We start from the raw sequence: 25,261 nt of genomic DNA on the forward strand, positions 1-25,261 counted from the left end.
CTGTCAAATATTTGCTCAGTGTGACCATAGCATTAGGTTCATAATACTGTCCATCATCGTGTAGGGTACGGTTAGTATACACTAGGGTAGGTCGAAAAAAATGCTTGTGTGGAAAAAAATTCTCTCATGCTATATATTTTTTTCTTCGTACAAATTAGCTTTAGCAACAAATTCTGCCGAAGAGGGAAAGGATTCACTATTTGCTGAAATAGCAAACACTTTTAAATTTGATTACATGTTGTAGCCTGCTCCGCCTCCAATTCATGTCATTGAGAGGGCAGAAAAAAATCAAAAATGCAAACAAGGAGAATTTAATATGAACATACATATGTTTTTGTACTGTCCAGCAAATAAAGTGTATCCATTGAAAATGTTCTTTTTGGATCCGGAAGTGGTTCTAAATTGGCTTACAAGCAATTTTGCATGGACTTGTCAAAGGAAGGCAAAAGTTTAAGCATTAATTCTTCAGATGTGAAGTTATTTAGGATTTTATTTTTAAAAAACTTAAAAAAATATTTTTTCTTATTTTTTTTTTCAATTTTTATGTATACGTAAAAATTAGTACTATATAGATTTCTCCACCAAAACACTAAGGTCGTTTACGTTTCGCAAAAAATATATTGCCTATGTGTTGCACTACTTTTTCCCTGGTTATATTTTCGCCCAAATGATGGTATCATTCCAAAGTTATTGTTAATTCATAATATTGTGACGGATACAAGATCCAAAATCTATGACAGTGTCCTTCATATTGAATTGAAAAAATTACAAAAATGTATATGAAGACGATTACATTTTTATAAAGACTTGTAAAAAGTCCAAAGACTTGGAAAAGGTCCAAGGCATTGATTGCGGGGAGCCACCGTATGCCCGCCTTGCATACACAAGGTCGTGGGTTCGATTCCTGCTACGACCGAACACCAAAAAGTTTTTCAGCGGTGGATTATCCCACCTCAGTAATGCTGGTGACATTTCTGAGGGTTTCAAAGCTTCTCTAAGTGGTTTCGCTGGAATGTGGAACGCCGTTCGGACTCGGCTATAAAAAGGAGGTCCCTTGCCATTGAGCTTAGCATGGAATCGGGCAGCACTCAGTGATAAGAGAGAAGTGCACCACTGTGGTATCACAATGGACTGAATAGTCTAAGCGAGCCTGATACATCGGGCTGCCACATAACCTAACCTATTGATTGCGAAATATATTATATTTCTAAATTAGTTGATTCAAAAATTATCCGTAATAACAAGCTGATTTTCAGCTTGGAAACTGAACATATTATTTACCTTAAAGTTGAGTACTAAGTTCGAGTTAAGCCGCTACAATCAAAATTAAATCTGCAAAAACAGAATAAAATTATATCTTCTTGTTGCAAATTTTATTAAAACTTGATGGGGAATGATCCAATGCAAAAATTAAAAATGTTTATTTTCTTTAAAATGAATTATTAACGAAAAATAACCGTGAAAAATGACTGTTTTAGCGCGATAATGAAATCTAAATATTGGACGTTTTGAATAATACTAGCAAATTTTTCATCGCAACTCCACGCCTGCCGTGGAAAATTTTTGAAAATTGTTATGCATTATTTTTACAATAAATCGAGGATATTATATGGACAAAAACACAAGAAAACTTTTACTGTTAATGAGAGAAAAAGAGAACAAAATCCAAAATGTAGTTATGCTGGAAAAGTATGTGAATAAACCTATTTATTGCAAACACAAATTTATGGGGGCGCCTTCATTTTCATGTAGATCCGACTTTGTTCTTTTCTCCATTTGGTGTTATCATTTCGCTGTGATTTGCTGTCGGATAAGTGAATTGATGACATTTATAGTCGTCTCCAAATAATTACATAGTGGAAAAGAACTGAAGAACTAAATGAAGCAATAATTCTTTGTTTTTTTTTTCTCACAATACGAAAAAAAAACAAATTTAGCCCAACATTTTCCTGCTACAATAAAGCGCATCTCCAACCAATTTTGTATTATAAACAATAAGAATAACGCCTACTGCAGATAAAAACAATGGAGGAACGTAAGTAACTGTGCCTAATAAATGATAAAATATGCAGTAATCAATATACGGAATGCTTATGCTAATTGATATGAGGAGGAAGCCGATAGTAAATAATGTGTAAGGAAATGTAAAGTGAGTCATTTTTTTTGGCCGGCGGACAATGTGTCGCCTTATCAAAATAAGAGAGGAGTATTTGTATACACACATTTTTCTATGACCACATGTAAAAATATTTTTCCAAATTCCAAAAATTTTAGTTAGTATTAGGGATAGTAATCAAATATAATTTTGACGTGGCATTAGGTATTTCGTATCCTAGTCGAGATGGCGATATAGTAAGAACGCATGTTGAGAGAAAGAACTATAAAAAAAAACAGATTCTGATTGGGCTATGTGGTATATGGTATGTGTTGAGATTGGATTCTATTGTTCATGTCCACTGAAGACACACATAGGTTGCAGATGTTATTGAAACCAGATACTTCATATACTCATTTTCATGTATAGAATGTATATGCATGCAAGCTAAAAATGTTTGCTACTCGTGTGCATGATTCTTACGGATTTTTAAACATCATTTGATTCCAACCGTTTTGCCCTTTTAAAACAATAAGCAGAAAAACACAGATTTCTAGTCATAGCTGTAGTGCCATTATATGTTTTCTGCCAATACCACTAATAATTTCAGCCCCCATATAGACCGATCTCCCGATTTTACTTCTTGGGCTTATAGAAACCGCAGTTTTTATTCAATTTATCTGAAATTGGAAATCTAGAGGTATTGTAAGACCACAAATATGTGTGCTAAAAATTGTGAGTATCGATCCATATTTTGGTATAGCCCCCATATAGACCGATCTCCCGATTTTACTTCTTGGGCTTATAGAAATCGTAGTTTTTATCCAATTTTCCTGAAATTTTAAATCTAGAGGTATATTACGACCATAAAAAGGTGTGCCAAAAATGGTGAGTATCGGTCATTATTTTGGTATAGCCCCCATATAGACCGATCTCCTGATTTTACTTCTTTGGCTTATAGAAACCGCAGTTTTTATCCAATTTATCTGAATTTGAAAATCAAAAGGTACTTTAGAACCGTAAAGAGGTGTGCCAAAAATGGTGAGCATCGGTCCATGTTTTGGTATGGTGCCCGTATAAACCGACCTCTCGATTTGGGGTCTTGGGCTTATAGAAACCGTAGTTTTTATCCAATTTGCGTGAAATTGGAAATCTGGATGTATTTTAGGACCATAAATAGGTGTGCCGAAAATGATGAGTATCGGTCCATATTTTGGTATAGCCCCCATATAGACCGATTTCTCGATTTTACTTCTTGGGCTTCTAGAATCCAATGTTTTTATCCAATTTGCCTGAAATTGGAAATTTTTTGCCCATATGATCTTTTTAAAACAATAAGCAGAAAAACACAGATTTCTAGTCATAGCTGTAGTGCCATTATATGTTTTCTGCCAATACCACTAATAATTTCAGCGATACATTTGTGATAAGGCATAACTATACTTTCAATAAATTTTTAGTGTAAAGGTGAGTATTAAGTTCGAGTTTAGCTGCTAAAAACGTCATTTTTTCACGATTACTTTTCTTTAATAATCCATTTTAAGGAATACAGACTTTGTGAAAATTTGCTTTGGGCTTTTCCCCATCAAGTTATAATAAAATTTGCAACAGATACGTATAATTTCATGCATTTTTCTTAATGATTTAGTTTTCACTTTAAAGATTTTAGCGGCTAAACTCGAACTTAATACTCACCTTAAAAGAGGGACCCATTGTAAATAAGATTAAGGTACAGATATACATCTAATACGATATTCACATTACACTTCCAAAATCCACTTTACTGACAAATATAGAATCTAATTGTAAATGTATATGGCTCTCTTGGTGTATTAATTGCCTTAATCTTCATTATAATATTAAAAAATAATTAATAACAGTGATATGGAATAAATAATCTAATTATACCATAAAAAATCCTATGTATTTATTTTGTAAATTTGTTCTTAACTTTTATTTGGGTTCTTGAATTGTGTATTTAATTAAAAACTCGATGAATTTTCTACACAATTAGAATTGCAATATATTTCCAATGTTCACCCGTATTAAAATATACCTTTGTGAGGGTGCTTTTTGTTTTAAACAAAACAACACCCTTTTAAATAGTCGAAAGTCCATTGCATGATACCAATGACAAAAGTCACTAATAAGAAAAACAAAATCTGTTAACTTTTCTGTTATAGATATAATAAAACAACACTAAAAGCCGTAAAATATTAAATAATAAATTAACAAAAAGTTTGTATATATTAAAAAAAAAAGTTTGGTAGTATGTGTTTATTGGTTATTGCGTCACCATTTTATCAATACAAGCGTCATATTATACTATAGATTTATTTAATCTATCAATCAATAGTTTAAAATAAGTTTTCTGTATTTTAATATATTATCTTCTGTTATCTCCATGTAAGGGCAAAGGGTCTTGTTAAGTAAAAAATAGAAATAGAAAATACACACAGAGAAAACTTGATGATATTTACTTTTTACAGTCTACGGAATAACAACATTCCTTACGGACTAGAGCTTAAAACTAAAAATATATTATATCTAAACAAATCGGCGAATTTTTCTATGTTAACCATTAAATTCATATTATATTCATTGATTCTATTGAATTCTTTTAAAGCCCTTGTTATAGGCTTATTACTAGAATAATTCGTTCTATGTAATGGAACATAAAAAAAAAAATATTGTGACGCAGTAGCCTTGGAGGCACATACATATGTGCTACAACCAATCCATCCATTGATTAAGATCGATAAGTTCTGCAACTAAGATGTATGCTTTCAGAAACATATAACCCCAAGTCAAGAAAGTTTGGTGGAGCTAATGATCATGTGGTCTGTACAACTGTTAAGAAATCAACAAAACAATAATTAAAAATCTACTACATTCTTATATCACGAACTCGGTTGTCACTAGTGCCAAAAATAATCTATCAAACATTGAAGAACTATTTACCAAAAATCTGCCAAACTTTAAAAAAAATCACAATTTTATTTCTGTGGAAAATTTCGCCAAAATTTTATTTCTAAGGAAAATTTCACCAATATTTTATTTCTATAGAAAATTTTGTCAAAATTTTATTTTTTATAGATTTTTTTTCTAAATTTTATTTCTATAGAAAATTATATCAAAATTATATTTGTATAGAAAAATTGTCAAAATTTTATTTCTATAGAAAATTTTGTCAAAATTTTATATCTATAGAAAATTTTGTCAAAATTTTATATCTATAGAAAATTTTGTCAAAATTTTATATCTATAGAAAATTTTGTCAAAATTTTATTTCTAGAGAAAATTTTGAGAAAATTTTATTTCTAGAGAAAATTTGGTGAACATTTTATTTCTATAGAAAATTTTGTCAAAATGTTATTGCTATAGAAAATTTTGTCATAATTTTATTTTATAGAAAATTTTCTCAAAATTTTATTTCTATAGAAAATTTTGTCAAAATTTTATTTCTATAGAAAATTTTCTCAAAATTTTATTTCTATAGAAAATTTTCTCAAAATTTTATTTCTATAGAAAATTTTCTCAAAATTTTATTTCTATAGAAAATTTTCTCAAAATTTTATTTCTATAGAAAATTTTCCCAAAATTTTATTTCTATAGAAAATTTTCTCAAAATTTTATTTCTATAGAAAATTTTGTCAAAATTTTATTTCTATAGAAAATTTTGTCAACATTTTATTTCTATAGAAAATTTTCTCAAAATTTTATTTCTATAGAAAATTTTCTCAAAATTTTATTTCTATAGAAAATTTTCCCAAAATTTTATTTCTATAGAAAATTTTCTCAAAATTTTATTTCTATAGAAAATTTTCTCAAAACTTTATTTCTATATAAAATTTTGTTACAATTTTAATATTTGTCAAAATTTTATTTCTATAGAAAATTTTGTCAAAATTTTATTATTTTTTTATTTTTAATGTTGGTCAAAATTTTATTTTTATTGAAAATGTATGTACCTCTTATTTGGAGAGGTATATTTTGACTTTTTGAGTCCTTTGCGAGTCCTTGCGTTAGACAGTCCACACATAAACATTAATTAACTTTCAATTTATTTGTAATTGATTGACAATTTAATTGATCCAATTAAAATATTAATTGATATTATTAAGTTTTATGATTGATTTTTGTTTCAATTAAAAAAATTGTTAAATCAATTAAATTTTTAATTGAATATTTTTTAAAACTCAATTAAGACTTTAATTGAAAAAATGTTCGTGATTTTTTTTGTGTGACGAAAAAAATTTGTTAGCGGTAGCGAAATTATAGGTGTAGGAATTTGGGTCCTTACATTGATTTGAAAATAGTTTCGGTCAGTATACTTTGAACTAAATAATATATAGGATTCTAGACTAAGCTACTCTGGAAAATGAACTTATAGTGAACCTTAATGCATATTGATGAGTTTTAAGAGAAAATGGCGAATTTTAATTTATTTTTATTTTATAAATCAGTTATACGAGGGTGTATACCAAAGTCGAAACGTTTTGGCATGATGTATGTGACTTACTTAGAGGTGCTATCAATCCTCAGTCGCATTGTCTTGACAAGAATTTTTCTCTCGGTACCCAAGCTTATTATTTTTTTTTTTTTCATTTCCTAGAACTACAGATTAAGGCTACTTCTGTTGTTTTATCAAGACTGACACCTATCATAATCTACTTTGGAAATAAGTATGGGTATAAACAGACCCCCATAGCACGACAAAGGGTTAAACAGATCTTTGCTGCCATGTGTATGTTTTCTAGCAGCATCTCTCTGCTCTGTTTATACTTTTTCTTATATGTCGATTTCATTTTCTTTCTTTTACTCTTGCTCTTATTTGTTATTCGGGAATTGTTTTGTTGTGGCCAGAATTGTGAAAGCATTGTCTGTTATAGGCCTTAGCACTACCACACACACTCACATATACATACATGCATACAAACACTGGTAACTTCAATAGTCTTCTTACCACGACGTAAACTAACCAACTACTAACCACTGTAGCTTTTAACCTGGCTTATTACTGACGGTATTGTAATGTGTGGCTTGTTTGATGGTAAACTGGCACGATTCATTTTTCCCATTCTGTCAGACTCAGTTTTAGTATAATGCTGACTGGAGTGTTATTCATAGACGTAAAAAATAAATTGGAATACAAAAAATTAAAGAAAATGGGTTAAAGCTAACATTGGCCGTCGTTGTTACTATCTTAAGTTTGCGAAAAATTACAATAGTAATTTTCAGTTCCAAAACCGATTCGAATGAAACAATTATACAAAATTTCCAGCAAAATGTTGTTGATTATTGTGTGTTATTTCTAAACAAAATACTTGTCTGAAAAAAAGTATTAAAGTATACCACCACCACTACCAAAAAATATATCTCCTTGAATGTTGGAAAACGAACGTATAGCATGATCAACGAATTAGAAAGTTTTAGTTTTTGTGAATTTTACGCTTGGCAGAGCGATCAACAAAAATTTATACATTCGTTATCAAATAGAAGAAAAAAGAAAAACATTTGCCAATAGAAGTTTTGCAAATATTTCCATCAAACTACATCGTCTGGAGAGCAACGGAAACTGTGCACAACACTGTCTGTATATTTAGTTTTTGACAGAAATGTCAGACGATTCGGAGCCTGTTAGCTTGGAATATATTGAAGATCCATATATACCTCGTTTAGATTGTGATGCTACCCCATCTCTGGACTATGGTACTGGTGGTAGCTATGATTGGAATGATGACGAAACTGACTTATATTTGCGTAATCTAACATTGGATGATATCTTCTATGATGTCGACTCTGACTATAGCAATCAATTAGAATTACAAGCCGTTGAGACTGAATTTATCATATCGAAATTAGCAAATCAAACTCCTTCAATGTCGATAGCAAAACGTTTTCGTTTGAAATTTTTCACAACTAAACGAAGCATGCGTGACGTTAAAGTGACATTTGTGGATTTTTCAAAGCCCTACATAGCTAAGATATCAAGTAGTGAAAATTATAAAAAATTTCTTAATATTGGTTCACCAACAATGGCAACCATGACGAGTACAAAAAATACCAAAGGTAAAATAAACAACTAATAATAGATGATAAGAACAATAGTGTTTAGTAACTTAACCTTAACTATTGGTTAAGTTACTAATTATCAATATGCAAAGTGTATTTTATATTGTCATGGCTTATTGAAAATTATATTTTTATTATATTTTTTCTAATTGATCCTATTATTGCATGGCATAGTAAAAGTATGGTGTAGTGAATTTTCGCATACGGCTGTATGGTGTAGTGAAATTTCGCAAACTGTGATATAGATCTTGACCTGTTGAATAATTATTATACATCCGTACAATCTAGTATTAACTTTGATGTTTTGCGTGATAACAACTTTATAAAAATGAATATCGGGACGAGTTACACAGTGCAATATTTAGAATTAAGTATAACGCCTTAGGAACAGATGGTATTCCCATTCGCTTTATAAAGATAGTATTTCCGTATATTTGTCATCACATATTACATGTATTTAACACACTACTTATGTTTGTTTTCCGTCTTCATGGAAGCTAGCAAGAGTTACGCCACTCAAGAAGAGCGGTACTTCGGGTTCAAATTGCAGTGTTTTCAGGCCTATTTCCATTCTTCCAGCGCTGTCGACATGCTTTGAAATCTTGATAAAGGATCAGCTAATTGTGTATCTGGATAACTTTTTTTTAATTGATCCGTGCCAATCATGCTTTAGGAATCGCCATAGCACGACGTCGCTTATGATAAAGCTTACAGATAATATCAGATGTGTAATTGACAAGAGAGATCCAGGAATTCTTGCTGCTCTTGATTTAAGCAAGGCTTTTGATTCCGAACCGTTTCCAATTTGTTCATAGTAATGGCCATAGTTCATGTGTGAATCCAATTTCTTCAGGTGTTCCACAGGGATCTATCCTTGGCCCGATACTGTTCATGTTATATGTTAATGACATTACACATTGTGTTCAGCATGTTGATATGGCTATTTATGCTGATGATATTCAATTATTTAGTACATGCGCATCTGGCACGACACAAGATGCCATATTGAATTTTGATCATGACATCGGTCCTATTTATGACTGGGCTCGCACAAATAATTTGACCATTTATCTCAGCAAAACAATGATTATGGCTTTTGAAAATCCCCGTCAACCAATCACACACAGAGATATTTTGATCCAAGACCATTTAGTTAGTTTTAACGACTCGATTATTTCTCTTGGGTTTCACATCGACAATAAACTTAAATTCGATATAGCTAAGATATGTTCAGAAGTTAACTACGTTCTGAAGAAACTTTATAGTTTGAATGATATTCTCCCGCTTCAAGTGAAATGAATACTGGCGCATTCACTACTTATGCCACATATTTTATATGGGGTCAAGTTTGTCTAAACTTACCTCATGTTTCCATTCTCTGCTTCGTTTTGTATTCGGTAGATATTGTAGATACAACTATTCACGCTTTACTACTGAATTTTTGGGATGCCCCTTTGAGCGTTATCTTGAAATTAGATGCCTTTGTTTTCTTTATGGTGTTTTGAAATCAGGTAAACCATCATATCTTATTTCTTATTTCCGGTTCTTGAGTACAACAAGGACCACTCAAATACTCATTGAACATTTCATTCATAATATTCTGGAACGCTCGTTTGCGATTCGAGTTACCAGACTGTGGAACTCCTTACCTCAAGATACAATTTTCGAATAGTGTTCACGTTTTTAAAACTAAGTTATCCCTTTTTGCTTAGGAAGCTTAACAGTTTAGTCATTGGCAATTTCTGTCTCACTTATTTATTATTTTTTTTTTTAGAAATGTGCTTTGAGGATTTTGGTAGATTTTTAGATTTTAAGTTTTAGAATTTTTCGTGTTAGTACCTTAGCAATTTTTGATGTATGTAATTTATATTTTAAATCAAGCTATTGTTCTACATTATATATCGATCAACATATGGCCGGCCCATGAAGGCTATGTTTGATTAATAAATAAAATAAAAATAAATAAAATTTGAAGCTATCCGAATAGTAATGAGATTAGTTGTACAACCTATTTTACAAACAAATTTACATTTCGTTCAAATTTTCTGATTTATATGTTTGCAAAATTATTATTGCAACCTGAAACTGATAGATTGTGGGTAGATGTTTCAAAATTACGGAAAAAATATAACAATTATTAAAAACTACTTCTGTTTTAAATCAATATTTTTGATTATTTGAGTCGAAATTGGCAAAAACTGTTTGGCGGCGGCTAAAATTGGCGACTAGGCGATTTCATTTTCTAGTTCTGACATACATTTCTTATCAAAAATTCATTTAGCTAACCCTGCTCTAATGGAGCTTTATAAATATGAATATTGAATGTTATTTGTTATGAAAATTTCTAATTTGTATTTGTATTTTAAAATTATCTTGCTTCTTTTTTATTAATTTGCTTACCATATGAAAATATTTTAGTGTGTAAGTATTAAACCAAAACAACAACAAAAAATACTTAAAAATATTCTTAATATACTTTTATATTAATAATTGCACTTTATTTCGTTGTAGATAATACTGGAAATACTTCACCTGCTGCATCTGTTGCATCTGCCGATATTGCTGCGGAATTTGCAGCTTTAACAGTGGAAGAACAAGAGAGACAAAGAGCTGAATGGAGTCAGGTATGGTCCTAACATTTCGATTGTTCTACTCTCTAGTTGAATTTTATTATTGATTCAACTAATATTCAAAAATTTCTTCTAAATCAGGAACTCGCACGTGTTGAAGAAGAAATCAATACCTTACGCACTGTATTGGCCTCAAAGACACGTCATGCTTCAGAATTAAAGAGAAAATTGGGAATTACAGTATGGAAAGAAATCACTGATGATATGAACCATGGCCTGAAATCGGTCAAGGAGAGTACAGTGTAAGTATTATATTATGAAAGTGTTTACTATTCCCTGAAGAAATATTTGATAGAAAAAAACTGAAAAAGGATTTATTTGTCATTATTTACTTAATATGTGACATCTTACGTGCCCCAAAAATATGTTTATTTATATGGACAAATACAGTGACAAAATAGGGAAACAAAAACGGATAACTTACCTTTTCCAGCTTGGCAAAAATAAAGCTCAAAATTGAGTTTTTTCAGTCTAGAAAAAAAGAAAAAAACAAAAACATCAACTATTCCAATTTTAACCCTTTGACGACGAATGTGACATATATGTCCCATTTCGTATTTCCGTTGTAAAAACTACATTTATCAACCCATTAAAAAAAATAGATTTTATCGACGCAGAACATATGTAGCTATGAAGTTTTACATTTAAATTGGACATTTGTGCGTACTTTGTATGTGGGAAAGTTATAAAAATGAAAATTCTGGAATTTTTTATATTTCAAGTATTGGTTGTCTGAGGTGGTATTTTGGATATAATCTGTATCAACTCATCCTCTATCGATATCGGTTTAAATGAACTAATTGGGCTACATAGTTTTTCTAAAAAGGTACCGACACTAATGAGACATATGTGTCCCATTCGTCGTCTAGGGTAAGAAAAATGATCAACCAAAAAAACCTTAAACTCTTCTCGGTTTATGAGAAAATTAAAAACTTTTTTATTTAGGAATAAATTTTGGGACATGGTCATGAATACTTGCTAAGTCGCGTATTTTTTTGTGTTGGTTGTAATTTACAAATGCTAACAAAACCCATGATGTATTTTGTATTGAATTATATCAAGTAACAGGTTGGCTGATAAGTCCCCGGTCTAACAAAGAAAAACACATTTTTTTTGTCAAAATTCGTTTTTATTATTCAACATAGTTCCCTTCACGAGCGATACAACGATTATAACGACCTTCCAATTTTTTGATACCAATTTGGTAGTACTCCTTCGGTTTTGCCTCAAAATAGGCCTCAGTTTCGGCGATCACCTCTTCATTACAGCCAAATTTTTTCCCTGCGAGCATCCTTTTGAGGTTTGAGAACAAGAAAAAGTCGTTGGGACCAGATCTGGAGAATACGGTGGGTGGGGAAGCAATTCGAAGCCCATTTCATGAATTTTTGCCATCGTTCTCAATGACTTGTGGCACGGCGTTGTGGCGTTGTCTTGGTGGAACATGGGGCCGTTTTGCCGCGATTTCGACCTTCAAACGCTCCAATAACGACATATAATAGTCACTGTTGGTGGTTTTTCCCTTCTCAAGATAATCGATAAAAATTATTCCATGCGCATCCCAAAAAACAGAGGCCATTACTTTGACAGCGGACTTTTGAGTCTTTCCACGCTTCGGAGACGGTTCACCGGTCGCTGTCCACTCAGCCGACTGTCGATTGGACTCAGGAGTGTAGTGATGGAGTCATGTTTCATCCATTGTCACATATCGACGGAAAAACTCGGGAGTATTACGAGTTAACAGTTGCAAACACCGCTCAGAATCATCAACACGTTGTTGTTTTTGGTCAAATGTGAGCTCGCGCGGCACCCATTTTGCACAGAGCTTCCGCATATCCAAATATTCATGAATGATATGACCAACACGTTCCTTTGATATCTTTAAAGCCTCTGCTATCTCGATCAACTTCATTTTACGGTCATTCAAAATCATTTTGTGGATTTTATTGATGTTTTCTTCGGTAACCGCGTCCTCTGCGTTCACCGTCCTCCGTGCTCATTTTACCACGCTTGAATTTTGCATACCAATCAATTATTGTTGATTTCCCTGGGACAGAGTCCGGAAACTCATTATCAAGCCAAGTTTTTGCTTCCACCGTATTTTCCCCCTTCAGAAAACAGTATTTTATCAAAACACGAAATTCCTTTTTTCAATTTTTTTTTCACAATAACAAAAGTTGCTTCACAAAAGACGCTCTATCTCACAAACTAATTGACTTACAAATTTTGACACGAATTATTTGAAGGTTGGTACTATATACAAATAATATGCATTTAATACTAGCGACGCCATCTATGTGTCAGACCGGGGACTTATCAGCCAACCTGTTATTTAAAAAATTATATTTACCTTTCAAGCCGAATGCCCCATAAAATTTCCCGTACAAGGAAACAGTTTGACCACACTTTACTTAGTAAATAGGTGTATTTTGAATATGAATTTGCAAGAAAAACTTACTTTTATCGAGCGTTTAATTCTTTGTCGTCAAAGGGTTAAGGTACTTTTTTATTCGCATTACAATATTATAAATAAATTTCATAAACCATTCCACTACTCGATATAATAGACTTTTCCTTGACTATATCCCTAAGTCAAAAATGTGTTGCGTTCTTTGAACAGGGTTGTCAGCCTATATGGCGAATTGTACATCCACTCTCTGGATGAAATTAGAGGCGGAACATGATTTTTTGGCATTCTTGGCTATATTTTGTTCGTTCGACCATGGTTTACAATCGAAATGATTGCCTGTCCGATGGGAATACAGCCATCGACGGTCATAACTGTCCATACAATTGGTTGGTTGGATTCGTGCTCTTTATTTTCTCTTTTCTTTACTGAAGCGATATAACCAACCACTGTCCGTAAATAGAGTCTACGACCTTTCACTTCTGCCTTGCTAACAATTGCAGCTCAGTGGTACCCTATATAAATACATTTCTTTTCGCTTTTGGCTTTTCACTTAGTACATTAATGGCTATTCATTTAATTTAAAATAATTTTTGTTTATTGTATTTTTGTCTATATTATAATTTTGTATGTATTTTGTGTTTTTCAATTTTTTATTTATTAAATTTTTTATTTTATTTTGCATATTTAATAAGTTTTCAAACTGTTGAACAAAGTGTTGGTAATTTTACAAAAGCGGTACATGATGCTCCCATGTAAGTAATTGTGTTAAAATGAAATTTCATTTCATAAAATCAAAACTAACAATTTGCATTGACATTTTAACACAATAACTTTTCTATATCATTTTAATATTAACTAATTGTTAATCATGCTATGTGTATTTGTCTCTCTTACAATTAAATATATTAATTCCTCATTTTTTGTTTGTTTTGCAGATTCCAACGTACTGAGTCTGTTCTCAAATCAACCTCAGAGAAGACAGCATCAGTTTTTGGTAGCATTACCAGTGGCATCTCATCGAAATTTTCTCAAATGAAAAATTCCGAATCTATGAGATCCATCGAAGAAAAAGTTGGTTCAGCCTATGAGAATGTTAAAGTAAGCTATGATCACAACAATTTTTTGTGCCAATCTCATGCGGTAACTACTATTTACTATTTACATTTCATATTCAAAAATTATTTAAAAAAAAAAATTATCTACTGGTCTCTGTGAAAACCATTTTGATTGATTTTTTTTTTGTATTTGGTAACATAATAACTCGATCGACGCAATTGAAAGATCATAGAAAAATTGGTGTATTGTATGGTGTAATTTTGGGTATTGGCAACTAAAAAGCCTGCACAATACAGTTTAAGTATTAGCGCAATGTTAATTTTCAAGGTTACTCTATATTTTTTGATTGATTTGATTGATCATTTGAACTTAAATCTAGAGAGTAACATAAGTAATAATTTAATTCATAAATTTAGGGCGTAGATCGAGTTAATGAGGTGGCCTCTTTTTTATTTTATTTCATGATATTAAAATATTAACTTTTTATCGAGATATGATTGGTTTGTAAATACACATGAGTTTTACAAGTAAAACACAGTTCATTTGATTTATAAAAATCAATACATATGATGATTTATAAAAATCAATACATATGATGATTTATAAAAATCAATACATACCTAGTGAGGCCTATATTTTTAAAACACACGAGTATTTTTATAAGGTAATTTTCTAACAAAGACCACCTCAGTATTCTTTATTTTTACTTAACAAAAACACACAATACAAAAAGGCAGAAAACAAAACAACCACATTGGAATTGTTCTCTAAATTACTGGCGCAATAGTTCACAGAAAAAAAAATATTCAATTAAAAATTTAATTGAATCAAGAAATTTTTTAATTGAAACAAAAATCAATCACAAAAATTAATAGTATCAATTAATTTTTTAATTGGATCAATTAATTTTTTAATTGACTTTCAATTAATTTTTTAATTGATACTATCATTTCTGTGATTGAAGACATTTCAATTAAAAAATTAATTGGATCAATTAATTTCGTGATTGAATCAGAAAAAAAAATTTTTTGTGTGTTCACATAAAAAACAATTTTTCTGATTCAATCAAGAAATTAATTGATCCAATTAATTTTTTAATTCAAATTTCTTAAATCACGAAAATGATAGTATCAAACACAGATTTAATTGGACATTAAAAAATACTTAATTAAAAAATTAATTGATTTCATAAGCAAATTTCAATTAATTTTTAATTGATTCAAATAAAAATTTAATTGATTTTGATTGCAAAACTCAATTAATTTTAACGTAACTATTTTCAATTACTTTCTTAACTGACTTGGCGTTTTTAGTTTGATTAATAAATCGATTGTTTAAAATAAATTTTTAGTTAAAAATTAAAAAAAAAAGTCATTACTATTTTTAATAGACTTACGATAAGGTCACACTAGGCAAATATTTGACAGAAATCAAAAGAGAATTCGTCGCCACAGTGAAACCAGAAAACAGTTTTAGCTCATATTGGATACATAACATCACGATAGGAGCGATTTTCAAAAACTGTATCCAGATATGTCCAAAAAATATTCCTGGGAAAAAGTTTGATACTCATTTTGGTCAAATATTTCCCTAGTGTGAACATACCCTTAGTCTTCCGAGTTTGATTAAAAAGTTAATTGTATCAATTAATTTTAAAATTTTCAATCATTGACTTAATTATTAACTTAATGTTTCTATATTGATTAAAAAGTTAATTGTATCATTTATTTTTTAATCGGAAAAATTTTGAACTTCAATCAACTTTGGAAATATTTTGGTGATATTTTTTAAATTTTAATTTTCTTAAGATATGTAATAGGTACTTTTAGTTAATGTGGTATCACAATGGACTGAATAGTCTAAGTGAGCCTGAATCTTAATGGGGCTGCCACTTTAACCTAACCTAACCATTAAGATATATTCGATATCATACATTTATCTCTAAGCGATATAATTGTAATGCTTAAATGGAAAAATTTTCTTGTCAGAAAACGTCATGTTTGGAAATTAACTATTCCTTTGATATGAACACTCCACGATAAACTAAATATCAGTAACACAAAACAAACGCTTTCCACTATAATGAACATATACGCACTCTTTGTATACATAATAAGCATGATTTTTATATAGACATTTCTTATCTATTAATCATATTTTGTAAATTTTTAAACGAAACATTAAAATACACATTATTTTAGTAAATTACTACTTTTATTCATTTATTTTTAGACAAAAGTATCGACATCTCGTTCTGGATCTGTTAGCAGCTTCCCAGATGCCCTTAATGAGAACAATTCTCCCACTGGTTTGAACTCTCCTTAAAACTGTAATGGAGACTGATAATGGAAAGGAGCTTGGTGAAAAGTCTAACATAGGTTCAAAATAGTTTACACAATTTGCAAATACATAAAAAGCTAAAAACAAGACATAAGAGAAGATAGGCTGAAAATGTGAAACAAGGTTTTGCATTTCGAGCCCATTAAAATGCCATCAAAAGCTTGGCAATATTGCACTTCAATTTCTGCAATATCTATTATTCTTTCCACTATTACCACTGATAAAAAAACAAAATCATAAAAAGAAAACACTTAAGGTAGTATGTATATCTTAAGTACACTACTGCTACGGCAACCCAATATAATTTTTATTTCCACTTTATAATGATTTTGCATATTGTGTATCATGATTATTCACTTATGATAGTAAAGAAAAATGCGATTTATTCATACGCATATGCTTTAAAATTATTTGATAATTTTCAAAATTTATATGGTATGCAGTTATTAGGTTTCAACTTAATTCAAAAATGATATATAAACTATATTTAACGATATTTAAAAAACACATTAATTTTATTTAAACCTACCCGTTTACAAGTTTATATGTATAATGTATTTTTTTCCATTTTCTATAGAGCTATATATGGCCCTAGAGTAATTTTTGTTTTTGTATTTCTAAATTTATCCATAACGTTTTGTAAAAATATTAAATATTCATAGAAAACTATTTTGTAAAATTTCCATTGGTGTGTATGTGTATCGTTTCATTATACGCTCCAAATGCCTTTAATTCATTAAATTCCTAATGCTTATTTGCTATATTAATAATATGTACATGTCTATAATAATAAAATAAAAATGTAATTATACAAAAATATGTAGATTTTTAAATTAATATATACCCTCGACGGTAATTTATGCAAGCTTTATGGTATTAATTTAGAAGCCACAGAGCTCGATGTTATGGATCTTTTAGGATATTATTGCAAAGGGGTTATATTTTTATAGCTACTTTCAGGAATTTGTTTCGTATTAGATCGAGCAAAATTTTTCTGTTGCTTTATATCAAAGACAATACAATTTAGAAGATGGGAAATTGGCTTGCGTCATACCAAATGTTGCATTGACGGCACTAGGTCCACACATGTTTGTAATTTTTTTTATTTGCATTTTTTTTAATGAAAAACTTAATTTTTTGAATTGAACAATGTTAAATTTTGAGCAATAAATTAAAAATTATATTTCCCGTTTGTTCCAAGATATTTGCAACTCTTAATTTCTTTTTATTTGCATTTTAATGTGTCGAACCAAACACGTAAACGACAAGTAGGGACCTAGCGCCATCAATGGTTTGATGTGCCCAGTAGCCAATTTCCCATCTTTCTACGTCTATTGACTTTGATCTCAACATCTGATTAGCAACAAGAGCGCAACAAAATCAAAGTTGCGCAACATTGCTTTCCCGAAAAGGCCCAGATTTATGCCAAATAGGACGATATCTTGATATAATCACCATATAGACTAAAATCACGGTTTTTAATCATGAATGGTTAGAAAACGCAATGTTCTGCTAGTTTGGTTGGCATTTGTTATACACTTATTGTGGATGAATGAACAGATATAACAAATATGTTATTTATACCATATCGAAATTTTCCATCGATTTACCTTGAAATTCCAAAAATTTATATATTTATAAAATGTTGTCAAAACTTGGATACTAAATTGGTATGTTTAGACTACCCTATTCAGAATATTCCCAACGAGAATTTTTAATTTGACTGCGAAGAGAAAAGTGCCGCCAGAGAGAATGAAAACACAAGAGAACGAAACTGCGTCAGTAGGTGGCAGTCATGAGGAAAATTTCTCTAATATCATGCATTTTTGGTCGGCGCTTCTCTCAAATATCATACAGTTTGCGTCGGCGTCACTCATTTCAGTTCTCTGCCAGCTTTACAAAACGTAAGGAAAACTGGATTTATAACCTACTTTGTAGTAACATACATTCTTTTTTATAAATGTTTTCATTCCATTAAATTTTTTTGGCAGACAATTTGAAATTATAACTGCCGATGCCTTTATAAATAATTTATCAAAACGGCGCGTCGGCCGCAACGTCGGCAATACCAAAGCTGCAGGCATTGTGCGACATCTATACGGTTGACATTTGTTTTCTTCGCAGAAGAGAACTCTTCGTCCTCTTGTATTTTCATTCTCTCTGGTGCCGCGAAATCTAAAAACAAATTGGCAGAGTTGATTCACAAATCAAAAATCTGGCAAGGCTTGATAATGAACAAGCATCAGCTGATTGGTAACTGTCATTTGACCACATATAGTAATCAAACAATTCACTACGTCTGGAAAGTTAATATATTTTTGGTTAATTCTACATTCTATTGTATAAATTCAAATACACATGTAACTCTTTACGAAGATTGCTTTTTGTCCATCATGTCACCTACTGTGAATTACAAATGCATTTGGTCTATTGAACCATCGACTTCCTCTTCTCGTCCAAATCCGTCCACAGTATGTTCTTTGAAAAATACAAAGGAAGCATACTTGGAGGCAGTTCGTATAATCCTGGTTTTATTGGACAATATCTTAAATTTTCCCAACGAGAACAAGTATCGTAACATACGACTTGAGAATAAAACTATAAAGGAGAAACTTCTTTCTCTTGATGGCTGTGATGAATTGCTGGAGGCGATGGGATTTAAGAAAAGCAAGGATGGATACGTCTTACCCAATGAAACATCGTTGCAAATGATACGAGAATATCGCGATGCTCTAAGTAAGCGAAGAGATTTCTGGATCAATAAAAAAATTGAAGGTAAGACCATGTACAAACAGAATTTGACAATGTAAATTAATAAATTGCCCCCTGCTTGCAGATGTTCCCAAACTTCAAGCAATGGCAAATTTGTCGGTAGATGAAGGAGTACAGCAGTTAAAAGCAATACAACCTTCTAAGCCTTACAGACAACGTATTACATTCCCACGCGTTTTGGTTAGTATGTTACTGTTTTTGTTATAAAGAAGGTCAATTTAATTGAATTTAAAATGTATCTATTTAGCGCACAACTAATAATTTTCTGGCATCTTTGGAATTTTACTCAGATGCTGTGATGCAATATGAAGATGAAAAATTACAAGCTGCGGGTCGCCAACTTATACCCATTGACAAGCTGACCGAAAAAGCAAATGAAGCTTTGCTAGACCGACAAACGGCTGGTTCAAACTCCGAGGCGTCGAGTAAGGAACCTTGCATTCGTGATTTGATATTGGTTGAATTAGTAGACTGGTTTAAAAACGAATTCTTTGAATGGGTTAATTGTTTACCATGTAAAGTATGTGGTAGCGAAGAAAAGAGCTTGAGACGAACGGTCACTGAGGGTGATGTTCGTGTTGAAGTGGGTGAGTAGTATAATGTTTGTTGTCATATTATCACTCCCATGATCATATTATTCATTCCCTTAAAATATATAGCTTTAATTACGCCTCTTCGATGAACAATTTGTGTTAATCATATTGATTAACATTTTTCTTTCAGGGGTATGCTGTGGTCAAGAAACTAAATTCTATCGACATAATGATGTGGCTGAACTACTAATTTCTCGCAAAGGACGTTGTGGAGAATTTGCCAATTGTTTTACATTTTTGTGCAGATGTTTGGATTATAAGGCGAGAATTGTACATCCGTTATTTGATCATGTGTGGACAGAGGTAAATTTGTGATTTTTTTAAACATTCATAAATATTTATTTATTTTACAAATCGGAAATATGAAGTTATTGTACTTACGTATGGCCTTAAATGCCTGACTTGATGTTTTGGTAGACTTTGCAAAATGTTCCTCTTCAAAAAATTTCTATAGAAATAAAATTTTGACAAAATTTTCTATAGAAATAAAATTTTGACAAAATTTTCTATAGAAATAAAATTTTGACAAAATTTTCTATAGAAATAAAATTTTGACAAAATTTTCTATAGAAATAAAATTTTGACAAAATTTTCTATAGAAATAAAATTTTGACAAAATTTTCTATAGAAATAAAATTTTGACAAAATTTTCTATAGAAATAACATTTTGACAAAATATTCTATAGAAATAAAATGTTTGACAAAATTTTCTATAGAAATAACATTTTTGACAAAATTTTTTATAGAAACAAAATTTTGACAAAATTTTTTATAGAAACAAAATTTTGACAAGATTTTCTAGAGAAGTAAAGTTTTGAAAAATGTTCTATAGAAATAAAATTTGGACAAAATTTTCTATAGAAATAAAATTTTCTATAAAAATATAATTTTGACAAAATTTTCCTTAGAAATAAAATTTTGACAAAATTTTCTATAGAAATAAAATTTTGACAAAATTTTCTATAGAAATAAAATTTTGACAAAATTTTCTATAGAAATAAAATTTTGACAACATTTTCTATAGAAATAAAATTTGACAAAATTTTCTATAAAAATAAAATTTTGACAAAATGTTCTATAGAAATAAAATTTTGACAAAATTTTCTATAGAAATAAAATTTTGACAACATTTTCTATAGAAATAAAATTTAGCAAAATTTTCTATAGAAATAAAATTTTGACAAAATTTTCTATAGAAGTAAAATTTTGACAAAATTTTCTATAGAAATAAAATTTTGACAAAACTTTCTATAAAATAAAATTTTGACAAAGTTTTCTATAAAATAAAATTTTGACAAAGTTTTCTATAAAAGATTTTTTTGTTTGGTAGAATTTTCTCCAAATTTTTCTTGTCTTAAAAACTATCGTTTTCAAATTTGATTTTTGATGCCAATCAAAAAGAGAATTGAATGAAAAGTTCTAGAGCAGACTACCAAAGAAAACCTTTAAAAAAAATTAAGCCACCGAGTATGTACTTCAAAATGCATGTGCTTTGATTTATTTCTTCTTATTTTTTTCGTAGGTTTATTCCGACTCGCAAAAGCGTTGGCTTCACGTTGATCCCTCCGATAATGTGGTAGACTCACCATTAATGTATCAACATGGCTGGAAACGTAATATCGACTATGTGTTTGCATACTCCTGCGATGACATGCAAGATGTTACCTGGCGTTATTGCAATAATCACAAAGAAATTTTAACAAAACGAAGATTCTGCAGCGAACCCGAATTACTAGAAACGATTATGGCAATACGAAAGAAACGCCAATTAAATCTAAATGACGAACAGCGAAAAGAGATGGTGGAGCGATGTATGTTCGAGTTGATTGAACTTCTTGGAGAACGGTAAATGCTATATATCTTTGAAATCTATAAGAGTGCGTTAATGTTTAGATAATATTTTTTGTACAGCACACCAACAGAAAATGAATTGAAGGGACGTAGCTCGGGAAGTTTAGCATGGCGCCAATCACGTGGAGAACATACTTTTGAAAATGTATGAAATACTTAGTGTTTTATAATAATAAAGCATTTATTATTACATAGATTTTTTTTCTAGATTTATGAGTTTACTTTGGATAAGCAAGAGATCCATGAAAAACAATTCAACATACGCTATTCATGTTCCAGTGACACCTATGAACGATACATCCAAGGTTTAATTTTTGGAATATATAAAGTGTTTTGTTTGTTAATTTGCATTTTTTTTACTTTTTAGATCCCTCTGGTTTGTGTCGTATAATTTCAAGTCAAAAGACCTGGCAGAGTTGCCAATTTTCTTCGAAAAACATTTTACGAAAAGTAGAACGAGATTGGAAAATGGTTTACTTGGCTCGCCAGGAAGGCAGCGACTTTGGAGAATTAACTTGGAAATTTAATTTTACAAATACATCTCTAAAGGTGAAATCGTTTAAGCTGAAATTGGAAAGGAAGACTTTTGGAGAAGGTTGCATCGATATTACCTTTAGAGATGCTAAGACCAAAGAAATCATAACTACATTGGAAAATTGTAACAATTTTGAAATATGTGCCAAATTGTCAGGTGGAAAGGGCGATGTAGCATGGCAACATGCTCAACTTTTTAGACAATCCTTGAATTCCCCAGAATATCCATTTGAACTACAATTGACAATGACGGATTAATGATGAATGAAGGGCGACGAAGGGGACGACTACCGTGCAATAACGAAAAGTTGAACATGGAAATAAATATTTATATTTTCAATATCAATATATATATTTTATTTATACGCATACATATATACAAATCTTATTCTTAATTAGCAATCTGCATAGGTCGTATGGATCTACTGTTCACTATTAACCAATTCAAACCATTGACGCATGGCCTCACTTAAAACTAAAGGTAATTGATTTAAGTCTCTAACAATAACATAATAGGGAAAGGGGAATTCGTCCAAATAGGATTTTATATTGATACTTTTGTCGGGTAGCATTTCCATTGTTTGAATGTCCAGAATTGAATTCTTATTGTCGGGATTATCTATGATAATGTAAACGAGGAATATCCTTTGCAGTCTAGCCAACTTGATGGCATTTTTAACCTAAAAAAAGAAAAGAATACATTCATAAATCTCATAAATTTAATATTTTGTTAAAGCGAAAATACCTTCATTTTCCCCTCACTGTAAATATTACGTCCATCACTTAAAATCAACAGGAGATTTTCAAATAAACCATTATCGGAGCTTCCGCCACCCATAGCACCTTCTTCTGCATTTACGGTACGTATGAAATCAAGAAGTCCAGCTATTTTCGTTTTATCTTGGGAAAATTCCAATGAGTTTACCAATTTGGGTCCATCAAATTGTTCCGTGTGATTGAGTAAAATTTGTGGTTTTTCCCCAAATGAAACTACACTTAATCTCCCACTTTCGAGTAGGGTTAAAGCTTGCGAAACCAATGAGATTGCTTCCAGGGTAAGAGTTTTTGAATTATTATGATGCATAGATTTTGAGTCATCAATAGCTATTGTAATTTTGTAATCACGCTGAGCTGGTTTTGTTCGCCTCAGCCAGATTTTATCTTTGCGGAATTGTGATGCTATATAGGGTATAATTTTCTTCATATTTATTCTACGGCCTGTACGATAATCTCCCTTTAAACGTGTACATTTGGTGGGCTCCAAGATCAAACGCAATTGTTCACAAAGATCTCTAGCGTTTTGGGTCATACGATTTGATATTGTTTGCCAGCATTCATGATCATCTGTATTGGGAGCAATCTGTGATAATAGAGAGAGAGAGTTTGTATAAATACTATTAAAAATGTAAATTATATAAAATAACTTACGGGTTTTTGTGTTGTTACTTGATCCTGGTATAGTTTTCTCAATTCTAGTGTTTCAGCAGCTGACATTTCTTCCACATGGCTATTATCACTGACCAACAAATCCATGCTAAAATAAAACAAAACAAAACCGAGGTGGTTAAATATTAAAATAACAAAATAAATTCAAATCCTGGGTTATGTTTATTGTTCGAACCAAAAATAAATTGGCGATATTTATTTTTTAATAAAACATTCGGAAATTAAAGTAGATTAGAAGTAACCATGATTGACAATAAAAACCTCTAGTTTCTCGACAGCAAATTAATTGGAACGATGTACTTCGACAATAAAATGTTTTGCCTTTTCGGGCATTTTGGATTTTTTTAAAGTTCGCTCTCAAAATTGCAAATTCACTTAGCACAGTATGTCTAATAATTGCAGCACTTATTTTCCCAAAACGAGAACTGGTTAGGTTTCAAGTCTTCTCAATGTTTTCGAGAATAGATCAATTTTTCCCTGGCATAAAAAAACTTGGGTCATTTCGGAATTGCAATGTTGCGCTGGAGCGACTGCTGTGCAATTTTAATTTGTTGCACAATTGTTGCAGTAGCTTGTATGTTGCTTATTTTGTATGCAACATAGAACGCGAACACATGAGGCTTGCAATATTACCGATGTTGCAATTACGAATATGATGCGCAGTCACGGTTGCCACTCGAGCCAAAAAAAAATCCATCAACATTTTAAGAAAGTTTTACCAAAAAATTAACAAATAAAAATATCTTATTTTGCAGTGTTTACTAAAATTTTTGTGGTTATTATGAAAAAATGTTTCTTAGGTTTTCTTTTATAAATTTTCATTTCAATAGAAAATTTTGTTTCTAAAGAACATTTAGTTCACATTTTATTTTTATAGAAAATTTAGCAAAAAATTTTATTTCTATAGAAAATTTTGTGAACATTTTATTTCTATAGAAATTTTTGGTAAAATTTTGCCTATAGAAGATTTTGTCAAAATTTTATTTCTATAGAAAACTTTGTCATCATTTTATTTCTATAGAATATTTTGTCACAATTTTATTTCTATAGAATATTTTGTCACAATTTTATTTCTATAGAAAATTTTGTCAAAATTTTATTTCTATAGAAAATTTTGTAAAAATTTTATTTCTATAGAAAATTTTGTCAAAATTTTATTTCTATAGAAAATATTGTCAAAATTTTATTCTTATAGAAAATTTTGTCACAATTTTATTTTTATAGAAAATTTTGTCAAAATTTTATTTCTATAGAAAATTTTGTCAAAATTTTATTTCTATAGAAAATTTTGTCAAAATTTTATTTCTATAGAAAATTTTGTCAAAATTTTATTTCTATAGAAAATTTTGTCAAAATTTTATTTCTATAGAAAATTTTGTCAAAATTTTATTTCTATAGAAAATATTGTCAAAATTTTATTATAGAAAATTTTGTCACAATTTTATTTTTATTTATTTATTTA

The 25,261-nt window shown here is 30.3% G+C and overlaps 3 protein-coding genes and 1 long non-coding RNA gene across 8 annotated transcripts in view; 2 read left to right on the plus strand and 2 right to left on the minus strand.

Annotated features, from left to right (window-relative positions):
• The first annotated feature begins 1,784 nt into the window (after window positions 1-1,784).
• On the plus strand, window positions 1,785-17,420 carry LOC142238263 (tumor protein D54). Of its 5 annotated transcripts, none has more exons than XM_075309872.1 (6): window positions 1,785-2,035; window positions 10,682-10,794; window positions 10,882-11,042; window positions 13,900-13,959; window positions 14,143-14,347; window positions 16,496-17,420. In XM_075309872.1, the coding sequence occupies exons 1-6, from the start codon at window positions 2,026-2,028 to the stop codon at window positions 16,586-16,588; spliced, it is 642 nt and encodes a 213-aa protein (XP_075165987.1). In that variant the 5' UTR covers window positions 1,785-2,025; the 3' UTR covers window positions 16,589-17,420. The 5 variants fall into 5 exon arrangements, with proteins under 5 accessions (XP_075165987.1, XP_075165985.1, XP_075165983.1 ...); XM_075309868.1 differs by lacking the exon at window positions 1,785-2,035 and adding an exon at window positions 7,237-8,167; XM_075309869.1 differs by lacking the exon at window positions 1,785-2,035 and adding an exon at window positions 7,257-8,167 and having other exon boundaries at window positions 14,143-14,305.
• On the minus strand, window positions 17,271-17,997 carry LOC142238265 (uncharacterized). The gene is made up of 2 exons (XR_012722686.1): window positions 17,448-17,997; window positions 17,271-17,384 (listed from the first exon to the last, which is right to left on the minus strand). It is a non-coding gene; the product is annotated as an uncharacterized LOC142238265 (long non-coding RNA).
• A 641-nt stretch (window positions 17,998-18,638) lies between these two features.
• Pngl (N-glycanase Pngl) lies at window positions 18,639-22,724 on the plus strand. Its single transcript, XM_075309874.1, has 8 exons — window positions 18,639-19,378; window positions 19,440-19,555; window positions 19,623-19,962; window positions 20,099-20,271; window positions 21,491-21,813; window positions 21,880-21,964; window positions 22,028-22,124; window positions 22,187-22,724. The coding sequence occupies exons 1-8, from the start codon at window positions 18,835-18,837 to the stop codon at window positions 22,609-22,611; spliced, it is 2,103 nt and encodes a 700-aa protein (XP_075165989.1). The 5' UTR covers window positions 18,639-18,834; the 3' UTR covers window positions 22,612-22,724.
• The window catches only part of LOC142238266 (midasin), a 30,544-nt gene continuing 27,963 nt past the window's right edge, over window positions 22,681-25,261 (minus strand). The window contains exons 11-13 of the mRNA XM_075309873.1: window positions 23,782-23,887; window positions 23,099-23,713; window positions 22,681-23,033 (exon numbers count right to left, since the gene is read on the minus strand). Of these exons, the coding sequence (XP_075165988.1) occupies window positions 22,776-23,033; window positions 23,099-23,713; window positions 23,782-23,887 (979 nt within the window). The 3' untranslated portion in view covers window positions 22,681-22,775. The remainder of the gene's footprint in view (window positions 23,034-23,098; window positions 23,714-23,781; window positions 23,888-25,261) is intronic.

This window comes from Haematobia irritans, chromosome 5 (genome assembly GCF_050003625.1).
Source record: "Haematobia irritans isolate KBUSLIRL chromosome 5, ASM5000362v1, whole genome shotgun sequence".
Lineage (NCBI taxonomy): Eukaryota > Metazoa > Arthropoda > Insecta > Diptera > Muscidae > Haematobia > Haematobia irritans.